The sequence below is a fragment of the Mesoplodon bidens genome (genome assembly GCF_964165515.1).
Source record: "Mesoplodon bidens genome assembly, chromosome: 9".
Taxonomy (NCBI): domain Eukaryota; kingdom Metazoa; phylum Chordata; class Mammalia; order Artiodactyla; family Ziphiidae; genus Mesoplodon; species Mesoplodon bidens.
The window spans coordinates 89514130-89528358 of NC_138166.1; the positions used below are offsets into that span (position 1 = coordinate 89514130).

Sequence of the window (14229 nt, forward strand, 5' to 3'; positions counted from 1 at the left end):
ACTGAAGAATGGCCCTAGGCCAAAATGGAAGCAGAGATATGACACACACAACAGCTTCATGGTAATCTGGTGTCTTAAAATCTTCTTTCTCTAATTTATTTATCTTGCATTTGTTTGCACTTGGGAATGTTTCCTATTGTCCTTTGTTTCTGAGTTTACATCATGTCCTGAACAGTACGGTAGTTTATTTCAATTAATGCTCTCTTGTTCCTTGTACATAGTTTCACTTTGAGTATTCTTCTGATAGGATGAATGCTCTGCTTTTTCATCACACTCAGACAGAGCTCTGCTTTCCTCAGTAACTCCCCACTGTCCTTCACACACTGCTGCCCAAGACTGGAGCCAAGTATTCATGCTAATTCCCAGAATACAACCCAGACTCTTTTTTGATCAGGTAAATTGACTTTGCCACCAGCACTATTACACTCCTTTACTCCTCCTGCTCGTTTTCCTGTTCTATGTCACACACCTCTGTGGCACATGCCTCCTGTCAGGACACAAGTTCTCACATGTATGTGTAGGAAAACCTCTCAAGAGGATTCAACCAGCTAATTCCTTAGCTGGAGCCCTGGTGTTTTTCCTCTAACGAAGTATGGAATACCCTATCCCCTTCAGGTCCGTATTGGCAATCCATGCATGAGGAAAAGAGGGACCAGCCTTCTTTTCCAAGAGTTGTCAGGTACTTGCGAGAGAGATGGTGGAATATGAAGCCATTTTCAAGGAGCCCACGGTATAGTCTGGCAATGGGTAGAAGACAGCAGCTTGACCTTTCCTTACCTTTATTCATTCAACAAACGTTTGTTGGCTACTAGCTGCCTCTACTCTTCTGTGTGCAGCTTTCAGTCCAGAAGGACAGACAAACTTCTGGGAAATTATAGTACATTATTGGAGAGCACAGGATGGTGTGTAGTCCAGGCTGGGGTAGGAGGGGCGGGGCGGAAGTGATGCTTGAGAAGAGTAACCAGATGAAGGGGCTAAAGTTATTCCTGAACGAGAAGATAGTGCCAACAAAGATTTGGAGGGAAGAAGGTGTGACTCCAGCAGCTAGAGGGAATACCCCATGAAGAAGGGAGCTGCCCTGGTAAAGGGCTCCAGGAGCTGAAGAGGCTCAGAATGTCTATCTAAGTAACCCAGTAATCACTAAAGAGCCTAAGGGGAGTAGGTGTGAGTATAGTTGAAGAGGCCTGAAGGGACCAGGTCGTGAACTGCCTTGTATTCCATTGTAAGAAGTGTGGACTTGCCCTCAGGATAGTGACAAGAACTTGAAGGGTTTTAGGGGGAGGATGAAGTGGACCCTCTGGTCACACTGTGGAAGGTAAACTGGAAATGAGTGGGACTGGAGGCAGGAAGACCAGTTAGAGGGCTGTTGGAATAATCCTGCCTATGAAGGGAGGCTTTTACGCAGAGTCATTTGCTGCATTGTGGTTGCGACTCTCTCAGGGAAAATCTGGGGAAATTTTGTGTCCTACTCCACCAGAGACTGCCAGTGTTCCAAGGCCAGTAGTTCTGCTACTGCAAACCCACAGCTGGCCACTGACTGGGGGCAAACATGACGGTGAATCTGTCATGCCTGGAGTCCTCCACTGGCCGGATATGGAAAATCACAGAACTTGAAACTCACCTAAATTTCTAAGCCTTGTCCAGAGGAATTCTGGCAGCTCTGTAAATATGAAACCTTGGACTTTGTCACTTTTTCACTGATCTGTTCCCCCACTCCCAGCCCCCATACGCTCTCGTGACCATCTCGTCAAATTGTAGCATCTGTCCATTCATGTGCCACTTCTTTCATGTAATTTTCCACTTTTTATTTCCTGGACTCCAAATAAGAGTTAACTGTCTTGGAAAGATACCTACATCCCCATGACCATTGCAATCTTATTTACAATAGCCAAGATATGGAAACAACGCGGCCAAAAAAAAAAAAAGAATGAAATCTTGTCATTTGCGACAACATGGATGGACCTTGAGGGCATTATGCTGAGTGAAATAAGTCAGGCAGACAAAGATAAGTACTATATGATCTCACTTATATGTGGAGTCTTAAAAAAAAACAGCAAACAGGGAATTAATTCCCTAGCAGTCCAGTGGTTAAGACTCAGCTCTTTCATTGCCGGGAGCCTGGGGTTCAATCCCCAGTCTGGGAACTAAGATCCCGCAAGCCATGTGGTGCAGCCAAAAAAAAAAACACGCAAAAAACAACCAAACGTCATAGATACAAAGAACAGATTGGTGGTTAGCAGAGGCAGAAGTTGGGGGATAAGTGAAATGGGTGAAGGGAGTCAAAATATACAAACTTCCCAGTTATAAAATCAATAAGCCACTGGGATAGAATTACAGCATGGTGACTATAGTTAATAATACTGTATTGCACATTTGAAAGTTAAGACAGTAAATCTTAAAAGCTCTCATCCAAAGAAAAAGGATTCTGTAACTGTGTATGGTGACCATGTTAACTAGACTTACACGGTGATCATTTTGCAGTACATACAAGTGTTGAGCTATTATGTTGTACACCTGAAACTAATATAATGTATGTAATTATACTTCATTTTTTTCAAAAAAGAATTAACTGTTCTTATTTTAAGATTTCAAAGAATTTTGTGTATACAGTTAAAACAATTAACTGGAGCAATGAGGGAAGTTACAAACAATGGATCAATTAGACTGGGGCACAGTTGTACCCCTTACCCCAGATAAATCACAAATTGGTTAATTGCTATTACTTCCATGTTTGCAGTGCACTCTTACAGCTTGGTTAAACTCCTCCTAAGTAATTGAGTATACCTCCACTTAGCACTTATTTTGCCTTAGAAAAAGTTTATTTTTGTTTAAACAGCACTCACAGAGCACTAAATGTCAGGCACAGTCTAAGCACTTTATGAATACGCCTCTTAACGACTCTACAGTGTAGATACTAATATTATCACCTGCATTTTGAGATGAGAAAACTGAGCCACTAAGGAGGGTTTCACAGCTAATAAGTAAGGGACACAGAATTTGAACCCAGGAAGCCTAGCTTTAGGGTCTGCGCTCTTAGCCACAATTGCATACACATGGCCTCTCTCTCCGCCAGTAGATCTTGGAAGCACCAAGTTCTGCCAATTGTTTTTTCCTGAATTGTGACTGTAAGCCAGGGATGCGGCAGCAGCAGGGAATACAAATGTACAAAGACATAGTGTTGCTCTCTGGGAGTAAATCAGTTGTTTATTGAACGTAACAGACCACAAAACTGTGGTCTAAAACAGCAGCCTTTTACTTGCTCACAATTCCGAACTCTGGGCTGGACTCACTTACCCATTTGCAGTCAAGTGATGGCTCGACTAGGACTAGAGCATCCGAGATGGCCTTACTCATGTCTAGCATCTCAGCTGGTTTAGCTGGAACAGCTGGAGGCTGGCTAGGCTTCTCTCCTCCTGGTCTTTCATTCTCAAGGAGGCTGGCTGGGGTTTCCTTTCATGATATCTCAGGGCAGTAAAAAGCAAAAGTGGAAGCAGCAAGGCCCCTCAAATGCTAGGCTTGGAACTCAACCAACGTCACTTCCACTGTACTGTTTTGGTCCAAGCAAGTCAGAAGTCCCACCCAGATTCAGTGAGGCAGATGATTACATAATGGCTTGAATTCAGGGACGTGGGTGGTGGTAACTTGGTGGGTGGTTGACAGAGGGACATAGAGAGAAAGATAGGTATTCTAGGCGGATAGGAAAGCAGATGTACAAGTACACGTACCAGAAAGCATGTCGTACCTGGGGAATAAGAAATAGTTCAGAGTGATTAGAGTAAAGGGCACTTGAGGGAGAATAAGCGTGAGGAGGTTGAAGAAGGAGGTGGAACCAGATCAGGAAGTGGCATGAGTGCCTTCCTGAGAAGTTTCAAATGTTACCCATAGGAACTAGGTCACTGAGAAATTTTGATTAGGGCACGTACATGATATGATTTGTGTATTTGAATGTCACTTTGGGAGACCATGAGAAGGGGTGAGATGGAAATCAGGAAGATCCTTGAGAAAGTTATTGCAAAATACCAGGTATAAGAAGATGAGACCTCGGGCTTCCCTGGTGGCGCAGTGGTTGAGAGTCCGCCTGCCGATGCAGGGGACACGGGTTCGTGCCCCGGCCCAGGAAGATCCCACACGCCGCGGAGCGGCTGGGCCCGTGAGCCATGGCTGCTGAGCCTGCGCGTCCGGAGCCTGTGCTCCACAACGGGGGAGGCCACAGCAAGTGAGAGGCCCGCGTATCGCAAAAAAAAAAAAAAAAAAAGAGACCTCAATGGAACAATGGCATAGGGAGCAGAGAAGAGAAAAAGGACTCCAGAAATATTTATGAGGCAAGATGAATAGGATATGGCAATTGAAGGAAGAATATGGAGTGAATCCCAAGTTTCCAACTTTGGCAACCGAGTAGATACAGGGGACTGAGTTTTATGAGAAAAGTGCTCATTTAAGCTTTGGATCAATTGACTTTGAGATGCCTGTATGACAGTCAATAGAAGTGTGGGGTAGACAAGTTGGATATACAAATCTGAATCCTAGGAGAGAGGACTGGATTAAAGATACAAATACAAAATTCATTAACAAACATGTGGTGGTAAGAAGCCATAGATCCCAGAAGCATGTAGAATGGTAGAATAGAGGCTGGGAATGACCAAAAGGGAAGAACAACATTTAATGATGAGAAGAGAGAGAGAAGGTGCTTCCCTGGTGGCGCAGTGGTTAAGAACCGCTTGCCAATGCAGGGGACACGGGTTCAATCCCTGGTCTGGTAAGATCCCACATGCTGCAGAGCAACTAAGCCCGTGCACCACAACTAGTGAGCCTGTGCTCTAGAACCCATGAGCCACAACTACATGAGCCTGCATACTGCAAGTACTGAAGCCCACGCGCCTAGAGCCAGTGCTCCACAACAAGAGAAGCCACTGCAATGAGAAGCCCGCGCACCGCAATGAAGAGTAGCCCCACTAGAGAAAGCCTGCACGCAGCAACGAAGACCAAACACAGCCAAAAATAAATAGATAAAATAAATAAATTTATTTTTAAAAAAAGAGAGAGAAAGAGAAAGCCATATAGGAAACTTAAAAAGGAGAACTATAAAGACAGGAGGAAAACTAGGAGGGGTGGTGCCCCATAAATCAAGGGAGAAAAGAATTTCTAAGGTATTCGGAAAAGTGCTTGTGGGATTTGACAACCCATCACTGGTGACCATGCTGAGAGCAGTTTTAGAGGAGCTAATAACCCAATTGCTATGGATTGAGTAAACCTCAGTCAAGTGAGTGCATGCCTGTATGTGAGATGATGGGTGAGGGGGAGTTGCAGGAAGTTAGATTTCTTTCATCGAAAGTGATCTACCAAGAGGGAAATGTGTGGGCTTAAAGAGTGTGTGAGGGGAAGGCTCATAATAGTTGTGCTGAGAAAGAAAATCTTCTTTGAATGCCACTTCCTGCCAAGTTTCTGCTCAATATTTTTCTCACTTTCATGCTAAACTTCGGAAAAAATCCCTTTACCTTTTCATTCTCTCTTCTTCACTCCTTAAGACCACTTTCACTGTAATCCGACATTTGTCTCTATATAACAATGACTTTCAAAAAAATTACCCGTGACTTTTGTGTTCCACCTAATGTACATTGTGTCATTCAATATTATTTGTTCAGAAGAATGAATATGCTTGCTATTCTTAACAAGGTACTCTGTGATTTTGTTTAAATTATTTAATTCCGATTTCCAGTAGTGAAATGAGACTATAAACTCTATTTTCTTCCAATCTCAGTGGAATGTTGGGAGGAGTTGATAAAGTGAGGGTGTGAGGTACATGGAACATCTATGAAGTAAACAGCTATAATTATATTTCCCTAGTAGGATTGTTTCAGGGATTAAATGAGATAATGTAACAACAACAACATTCTTAATAAATATTCTTAATAAATATCTGGTATATGTTAGCAAATTCATTTTTTATTGAAGTATAGTTGAGTTACAATGTTGTGTTAATTACTGCTGTACAACAAAGTGGCTCATTTATACACATATATACATACATTCTTTTTCCTATTTTTTTCCATTATGGTTATCACAGGATATTGAATATAGTTCCTTGTGTGTATACCGTAGGACCTTGTTGTTTGATAGCAAATTCTTAATAAATTCTTAATAATTACCTGGCATATGATAGCAAATGGTAATGACTGTATTTTAGTTTGAAAATTAGCAAACTAAAATTTAGCAAGTGAAAACAGAAGGTCCAGTTATTTGGGGGTGCTTAGGTAGAAAAATATTTGGTGTTTATGAAATGATATGTCTGCAAATTGCTTCAAAATAATCTCCTGTGTTGGGGGTGAGGAACAGGAACTGACCAGCTATTGAAGCTGGTCATTCATTATTCTAATTTTGTATACATCTGAAGTTTTCATAGTAAAAAGTTATGATTGTTTATCTGCATGCAACTATATTGACGCAATACACTGGTATATATACAGTAGATGAAATGTAATGAACTTAGTTTGCAACCCATCAAATGGATTTTTGAGGTTTAGACACCTTACACCTCACTCCACTCCCCAAAGTAAGGGAGTAACGCAAGGAAGATTTAATTTGAAATGGAGATAATTATTTGGATTTACGGCTTTCATATCATAAGTGGGCGTCATTTCAATAAACAGTCTTTTTCTGTTCCAGCTAACCAACTTTAATCACTAGAAACAAACTACAAGTCCCAGGATGCACTGCACGATTAACGTAAACTCGAGGACCTCGGGTCTTCGAACTGGTTACCCTCGCCTGACTTGAATGGGAATTTTCGTCAATCCCGGCGAAAATTGACGTCTGTGACTTAGAGCAGATTTTGGAGTATTTGTACGCCTGTGTCGGTCGAGCGTGCATTTCGGAAGGGACAGCGTGGTGTCTTTCTGATTAGGCGCGGCCCCGGGCAGCCTCACCCCCTTCTGGGGCTTCCGTGCGGCGGGAGGGCTCTGTTAGTTCGCCTCCAAGATGGCGACGCTGTTGGCGGTAAATTCGGGTAGGTACGGGCCGGGCCAGAAGTCAAGCTGTGGGGCAGGGTGCTGGTCCGTTCTTCAGGCAGAGACGCGGGCAGTGAGGTTCCTCGGAGTCCAGGTCCGCACTTGTGCATAGTTCCCGCTTCTCCCTAGCTCTGGGCCTAGAGTCCCGCCTCTCCCCAGTTTGAATGGCGGGCGTCGGCGCTGCGGCTCTAGCCCTAGAGTTCGGGCTTAAGGATCGAGGTGCGGAGGCTTGGTCCCCTGGAACCGGGCGTGCAGTTCTCGCAGCCCAGGGCCGAGTCTGGTCCCTTCCATTCCCCACCCCATTATGTGTCTGCGGTCCGAATTCCTGCGGGATTTGCAGTTCTCTGGCAATGAGGCCGGGAGACCTGAGATATTTTTCAGCCACGAGCGCAGGCTGAAAACTCGCACCTCAAAATGGACACTGGGGCCCTTCTTGGAGGTTGGGTGGGTGGGTGGGTCCTACAGGAAGAGAGGTCCCTTGATTATGAAGCCTGTAATCCGGAAGGTGGCCCAGGAGTGCCGTGATTCCCAGCTCTGCGTGTGTGGCCCGCCCCTGGATGCTCCTGTACCTTTGGAGCAATAGATCTTCGGGGAGGGGCAGAATCTAGAAGGGAGTAAAGAAACTCTGGAAGATTTGGATTGGGTCCTCTGGGCAATTCTCAATCAGGGGCGGACCCCCCTCCCATCGGGGCGTTTGAAAGAGTGGGTGCATTTTGACTGTCACAATTCCTGGGATGCACCGCTGGCTCCTAGTGGGCGGGCCAAGGATGCCAAAAGTGCTGCAGCGGTCGGAGCGGGCCTGAAAATGAAGAATTTCCTGCTCAGAATGCCTTGATTGAGCCGTACTAAACTTCATGGGCGGTTAAGAGCACGCCTGTGTGGTAAATGCTTGTAGAGGATCTCACTCAAGAGGAGTCTTTTCTGGGCGCCTTTTCTTTCCGTCCTTATACAGTCTTTTTGTTGCTGGTTTATTCTTTTCACACGACTGATATTCTTGAAAACTTGTCTAAACCTGACTTTAGCAAATCAAACCATTTCGGAAACACTACGATAAATTGTTGTATAATCATGATTATGTTTATCGAGTACCTTCTTTTTCGCAGCCACTGGACTAAGCGTTGTACTTTCATCTTATTTAGTCCCCTTTATACAACTCTGGGGTAGCTGCTATTAAACACCCCATTTTACAGGTTAGGAAATAGAGTGTTAGAGTGGTTAAGTAACTTCTCCAAGGTTATACAGCTAATGATTCTAAGCCAGTCTTTGATACTTAAATGTCTACATGCTCCTACTTAAGCAAAACCTAATTCATTTCATTACATAATATTTCCATACATCTGAATGTTAGTAGTGAAATTACTTCCTTAGTACTGCTGTCCTGCCCTCCCACACAGATGTAAACTTAAAACAAGACTTGGGTGTTATATGTGTGGTTGTATACTTTTCTTTAGTATGTACTCGTCTTAAGTTACTGTCATTAAACATAAATCATTGAAGGAAAAGGAGTTGCCAACAGTTGCAAAGAATATACATTGTATAACAAGGCCTCGTGGCAGGAGTGTTTAATTGGCAACATAGAAAGGAAACATTTTAAAGAGCCCAGTCAGGAGAATATTTTTTTTAAAAAAGTAAATGTCCAGCGAAGCAACCCAAATGCCCATTGACGAATGAATGGGTAAACAATGTGGTCTATAGATATATAATGGAATGTTATTTAGCTTTAAGAAGGAAATCCTGTCCTATGCTCAGCATGAATGAACCTTGAAGACATTCTGCTAAGTGAAGTAAGCTAGTAACAAAAAGACAAATACTGTATGATTCTACTTGTATGAGGGGTTGGAAGTAATAGAAACAAAAATGTTGGTTGCCAGAGGTTGGTGGGAGGGGGAAATGGGGAGTCGTTTAACGGGTACAAAATTTCAGTTTTGCAAGATGAAAGAGTTCTGGAGATATGTTGTACAACAATGTGAAAGCCCTTAATGCTACTGAACTGCACACTTCAAAATGTTTTTAAGATGGCAAATTCTATGTTATGTGCTTTTTACCATAATTCAAAAAAAAGTTAAACATCTCAGAGTTGTAGAAGGGGAAAAAAGTAGAGGTAGAGTTTGAAGGCCTATGCCTGAGTTTCAGCGGCATGATTTACTAGTATTGTGACCTGTATCAGCCCCGCTGAGTAGACCTACAGGCTTGTGAGTAAAGCAACCATTAACACTGACAATCCTTGGATGGCTGTCTGGTCACCCCTGTCCTGTTCATAGCATTGTCTATTTCAGACCTTTTCCACGCTCCTCAAATCTTTAAGCTCCAACTGATCCCTCAGTCTCCTAGTCACAGAGAAAATAGAAGCCAACAGGCATGAACTCTTTTTTTCACCCTTGAACCTACAAACCTAGATATATCTGCACTCTTTCGAGTCAGTTTCCCTGTGTCTTCCTGTCTAAGGTAAATCCTGCCCTTTACACTCTTCTCCCCATTATTCCCTCCTCTCTCTTTTATTCCTTTTCTTTCCACTAATTGCCCAAATCTTTATCTTGATCTCATGCCTCATTCCAGTTACTGTCCTCTTGCTCCTCTTCACAGTCAAACCTTTCAAAGATTCATCAGTGTTCAGACTCTGTTGCCATATCTTCTCCTCCTCTACCCACTCTAGTCTGTTCCCATCCTCCTAACAGCTCTCAACATTTACATGCTTTTCTGTTTCACTAAGTCCACCAGACATTTGAAATCTATCTCACTTGATCTTTTAGGGTAAAGACCCAAATCCTTAACATGGGCAGGTAAGCCCTGCATGGTATGGCAGTTGCCTCCCTTGCTGATCCCTTCTTGGTACTCTCCCTCTCTTGGCATTTTCAGGGGTTTGAGAGTGCAGCATTTCCTCTTGCCTTGGGAACCCACATGCTGTCTTCTTTTCCTGCAGTGTACGTCCACCACCTCCCACTCCTACTTTTATCCTTCACATTTCAGCCTAATTATCACTTGCTCAGTGAATCCTTCCCTTCCCTGATCTCCCTGGCTAGGTCACATTCCCCTATTATGTGATCGTTGCCCTGGGTACTTCACCTTCATAGCACATACCATAACGGATATTGCCCTTACATATGACTATATGGTAAATGTGCTTCCTCACTACACTGTGAGCTTACCTGTACCTAGTACATGATGAATGAGTGAATAAATGTGACTTGCTGGAAGTATTCCTAAAATTTAGGAAAATAAATGTATTCCTCAAACAAGCAAATGACTTATGTTAAAAATACATATTTAGTAATTTGGAAAAATTATAGCCTCCTTTCATCTGTAATCAATAACAGGGAGATATTTACCAAAATTAGTCAAACCAAAGACAAAATGAATATAATTCTTTGTTGCACCTACCTTCTGTGATGTGTTGATGTTAATGATGGACTCAGGAGGCTGGTATCTGGGGTTTTTTTTTTTTTTTTTTTTTGGCCGTACGCGGCCCTCTCACTGTTGTGGCCTTTCCCGTTGCGGAGCACAGGCTCCGGACACGCAGGCTCAGCGGCCATGGCTCAAGGGCCCAGCCGCTCCACGGCATGTGGGATCTTCCCGGACCAGGGCACGAACCCGTGTCCCCTGCATCGGCAGGCGGACTGTCAACCACTGCGCCACCAGGGAAGCCCTATGTGGGGTTTTTTAGTGTAGATTTTTGATCTGTTATTGGATGCCTCCCCACAAATGGGGGGAAGTGGAATTCTCTCTAGAATTCACTGAGTTTATTCAAACTAAGTGTGTATAGTGCAAAGAAAGTTATTCTTCAGGGGTTCTATTGAGTATTACTTTTATAGACAGTTTACTTTTGTTAGCTTTTTGTCAGGTTTTAAAAATACCTGTGGTAAGGCGAGTTTCACATTTGCCTACAAGTCATTTTTGATAACTTTCCTTCATCCCCTGTGCCAATCAGTTACCAGTTCTGACTCTACCAACAGACCTTGCCTTTCTGTTTTACTGCCCTCATCCTGGTTAAGGTTCCATCACCTCATGAGTAGCTTACCTACCCAACAACCTTGGGTCCTGACACTTCATATTCTAGTTAGTCCATTGGTCACACCATTGTCCAATTTCACTTTGTCATCTACTACTTGAAACATTCCCATTTACTAACAGGAAAACTTCCATCTTGGCCAGGAATACAAGGCTCAAACCTACTCTGTCCTTTGCAGCTGGAAAGAGCCAAGAAAATGACCTCTAGGGAAGTCAGTTAGTCACCATCCAACTAGCACCTCACAGGCAGTCACCAGGATCCAGAGTCAGGTCCTCATTTTGGCAGGCCTGGAACTGTGATGTTTGTTAGTGTATCCACAGTTGAGTAGATTCCAGTAATTGATGTTCTCTGATCACATTGGGAAAAGACAGATATATAAACCAGTATGTCAATTAATTGATCTTTAGTGGGAAGTACATCTGCATGGGTACTCATTTCATCAGCACATTTTTAATTCTAGAAATTTGTATGATGAGCTATATTTTTCATTAGAAGATTGGCAAGTTTAGGATCAAACAGGAGAAGCAAAGCAGGGAGTTGGATGGTTGCTCGCTATGTAAGGCCTAGACATGGTGATTCCCATTCCTCCACATCCCCGCACCAAAGACCTGATGCAAAACTTCCTGCTCTGCCCTTCAGATTAGGTTAGAGTCTTCCTTTTATATGTTCACATAGCACTCTGTACTTCTCCATTAGACTAGTAGTTCTGTTTTTTTTTTTTTAATTTAATTTTTATTTTTGGCTGTGTTGGGTCTTCGTTGCTGTGCGTGGGCTTTCTCTAGTTGCGGCGAGTGGGGGCTACTCTTCGTTGCAGTGCGCGGGCTTCTCATTGCGGTGGCTTCTCTAGCTGCAGAGCACGGGCTCTAGGCACACAGGCTTCAGTAGTTGTGGCGCACGGGCTTCAGTTGTTGTGGCTCGCGGGCTCCAGAGCGCAGGTTCAGCAGTTGTGGCGCATGGGCTTAGTTGCTCCGTGGCATGTGGGATCTTCCTGGACCAGGGCTCGAACCCTTGTCCCCTGCATTGGCAGGTGGATTCTTAACCACTGTGCCACCAGGGAAGCCCTGGTAGTTGTGTTTTGAATTCTGCATTTAATGCCTGTCTTTCTTGTCAATCTATAAGTTTTCTGAGGCCTGGGATCCCATCTGTCTTGCTTGCTCTGTAGTCCCTGGCACATGCATGGCCCTCAGTAAATGTTTGTTGAGTGAATGGCTGATCCAGCTTGACTGGTTTAGTCTGTCCTCTCCCTGCACATCCTTTTAAAAAATTTTTTTTGCCCAGTAAATTGCCTTCTTCTGACAACATTGTTCATAAGATTGTAATGCATTTAGTTAAGTTATCTTGCATGTCATTCTGACTGTTCTGGTGACTTTAGTGGGATTTGTGTTTTCTCAGATGGCAGTTAAACATGTTTGCAGACCACCCTTTACGGTTTAAGCTATAGTTAATTCATCTGTTGAGTGAGTGAGTGGTTTTGATTAGTTTCTCTTTCAGAGTCTTTATAAACACAGGGGTGCCATATCTGATTGTTTGCAAACAGAAACTTTGGGCTTCCAGGTCATGTTTTTCAAACTATGCTTAGTAGCAAAAGCTCTCTTAAGTATTACTTATTATTATTATTACCTTTACAAAGCAAAATGTGATCCTTTTTATAAGAGTTTACAAAAGACTTCCATATTTCTATGTTGTTTTTTAATAGCTAGTGTCCCAGCCAAAATAAAAACTTATTTTTTCAGCTTCCAAGTTTTACAGAATCTGATTTTTCCCCCCTATTCTTGCTTTTCCTCTGGATGATAGGGAGGGAAGGAAAGGCAGTTACATTTATTGAGTGACTATGATATGCCAGACACTATATTGTATATTTTACCTAGTTTATCTCATTTAATTCATTCAACCCTATGAAGCAGGAGATGTCCCTATTTTATATAAAAGGAAACTGAAGTTCAAAGAGGTTATTTTCTCACTCCATGTCACGTGAGTAATATTAAGTGACAAAACCAGGTTCAGCTGATATTCCAATTTAAAGTCAGGATTTACTTTATATTAAGTTAGGTAAAATGACATTTATATTATTGCTTCTGAATTCTAATATTCTTTTATATTAATGTTTGGTTTGTATATATAACTCCTTATATTTAAAAGTAGCTGTGAGCATGGCTAAAATGTATAGACGATAACCTGACCTTATTTTCCAAATATATGTTTTATTTGATGCTGATTTTTATTTTTTTTCTTTAAGCTGCTAGTCTGTGGGGTCCTTACAAAGACATTTGGCAGACTGTGGGAAATGCTCTTTGGAGAAGACAGCCTGAAGCTGTTCACCTTCTTGACATGATTTTGAAGAAACACAAACCTGACTTCATCTCATTGTTCAGAAACCCAGTAGGAAATTTTCTTTTTTTTGCTTCTTGCATTTGCTTTTTCCTTTAAAGATTGAAGGAGCAAGTAAATTCTTAATGCATGTAAATGAAATGTTACTTGTTCTAGTCCATTGATTCAAGTTTTTTCTAAAAATGGAAGTTTCCTGGGAGCAATTATTATCTTTTTTCTCTTCTCCATAGAAGTTAATATTGTATTTATTTCTAGCTAGGAGATATCTTAATAGTATTTGAATACAATTTAGAAAGTTCCGTATATTTCAGAAATATGAGCCTCCTTGGAATTTCTGACTTATAGTTAATCTGTCTAAGCTTACTTAGTAAGATTGATTATTTTATTTATTCCCAGGTACACTTCAACATTTTAGCTCTTCCTAATGTTATGTAAGTTGTGTTAGCAGTTAATTCTTACATATTGTTAATCACTGCATCTTGATGTACTTTTCAACCAGGGGTAGTGTACTTCAGTGGCAGGGATTCATACTTGGAAGCTCCTTTCCCTGCTGCTTGACAATTTTTTTTTATAGACCAGCAAGACCATCTAAGAACTATTTAAGAGCCCTAGCCTGGGAGCCAGTTGAGCTGAGTTCCAGTCTTGGCTCTACCACTAAAGAGTTGTATGACCACAGGCAAGTCACCTGACTTATCTGGGCATCAGTTTTTCCATTCTATTAATAGAGAAGTTGAATTAAATGACTGTATGGCCTTTTTCAAGGTGTAAATACCTAAGATTTTATGATCTATCAAGTAATTCTATACTATATGTTATTTGTTAAATATTTGCACTAAGGAAGCCTTTTTGCAAATAAGACTACATTTTAAAATAACATACTAATAAGCTATC

The 14229-nt window shown here is 42.2% G+C and overlaps 1 protein-coding gene across 1 annotated transcript in view; it reads left to right on the forward strand.

Annotated features, from left to right (window-relative positions):
* Positions 1–6920: 6920 nt before the first annotated feature.
* NUP205 (nucleoporin 205) overlaps positions 6921–14229 on the forward strand; it is an 81609-nt gene continuing 74300 nt past the window's right edge. Inside the window, exons 1-2 of the mRNA XM_081244787.1 lie at positions 6921–7003; positions 13247–13389. Of these exons, the coding sequence (XP_081100913.1) occupies positions 6976–7003; positions 13247–13389 (171 nt within the window). The 5' untranslated portion in view covers positions 6921–6975. The remainder of the gene's footprint in view (positions 7004–13246; positions 13390–14229) is intronic.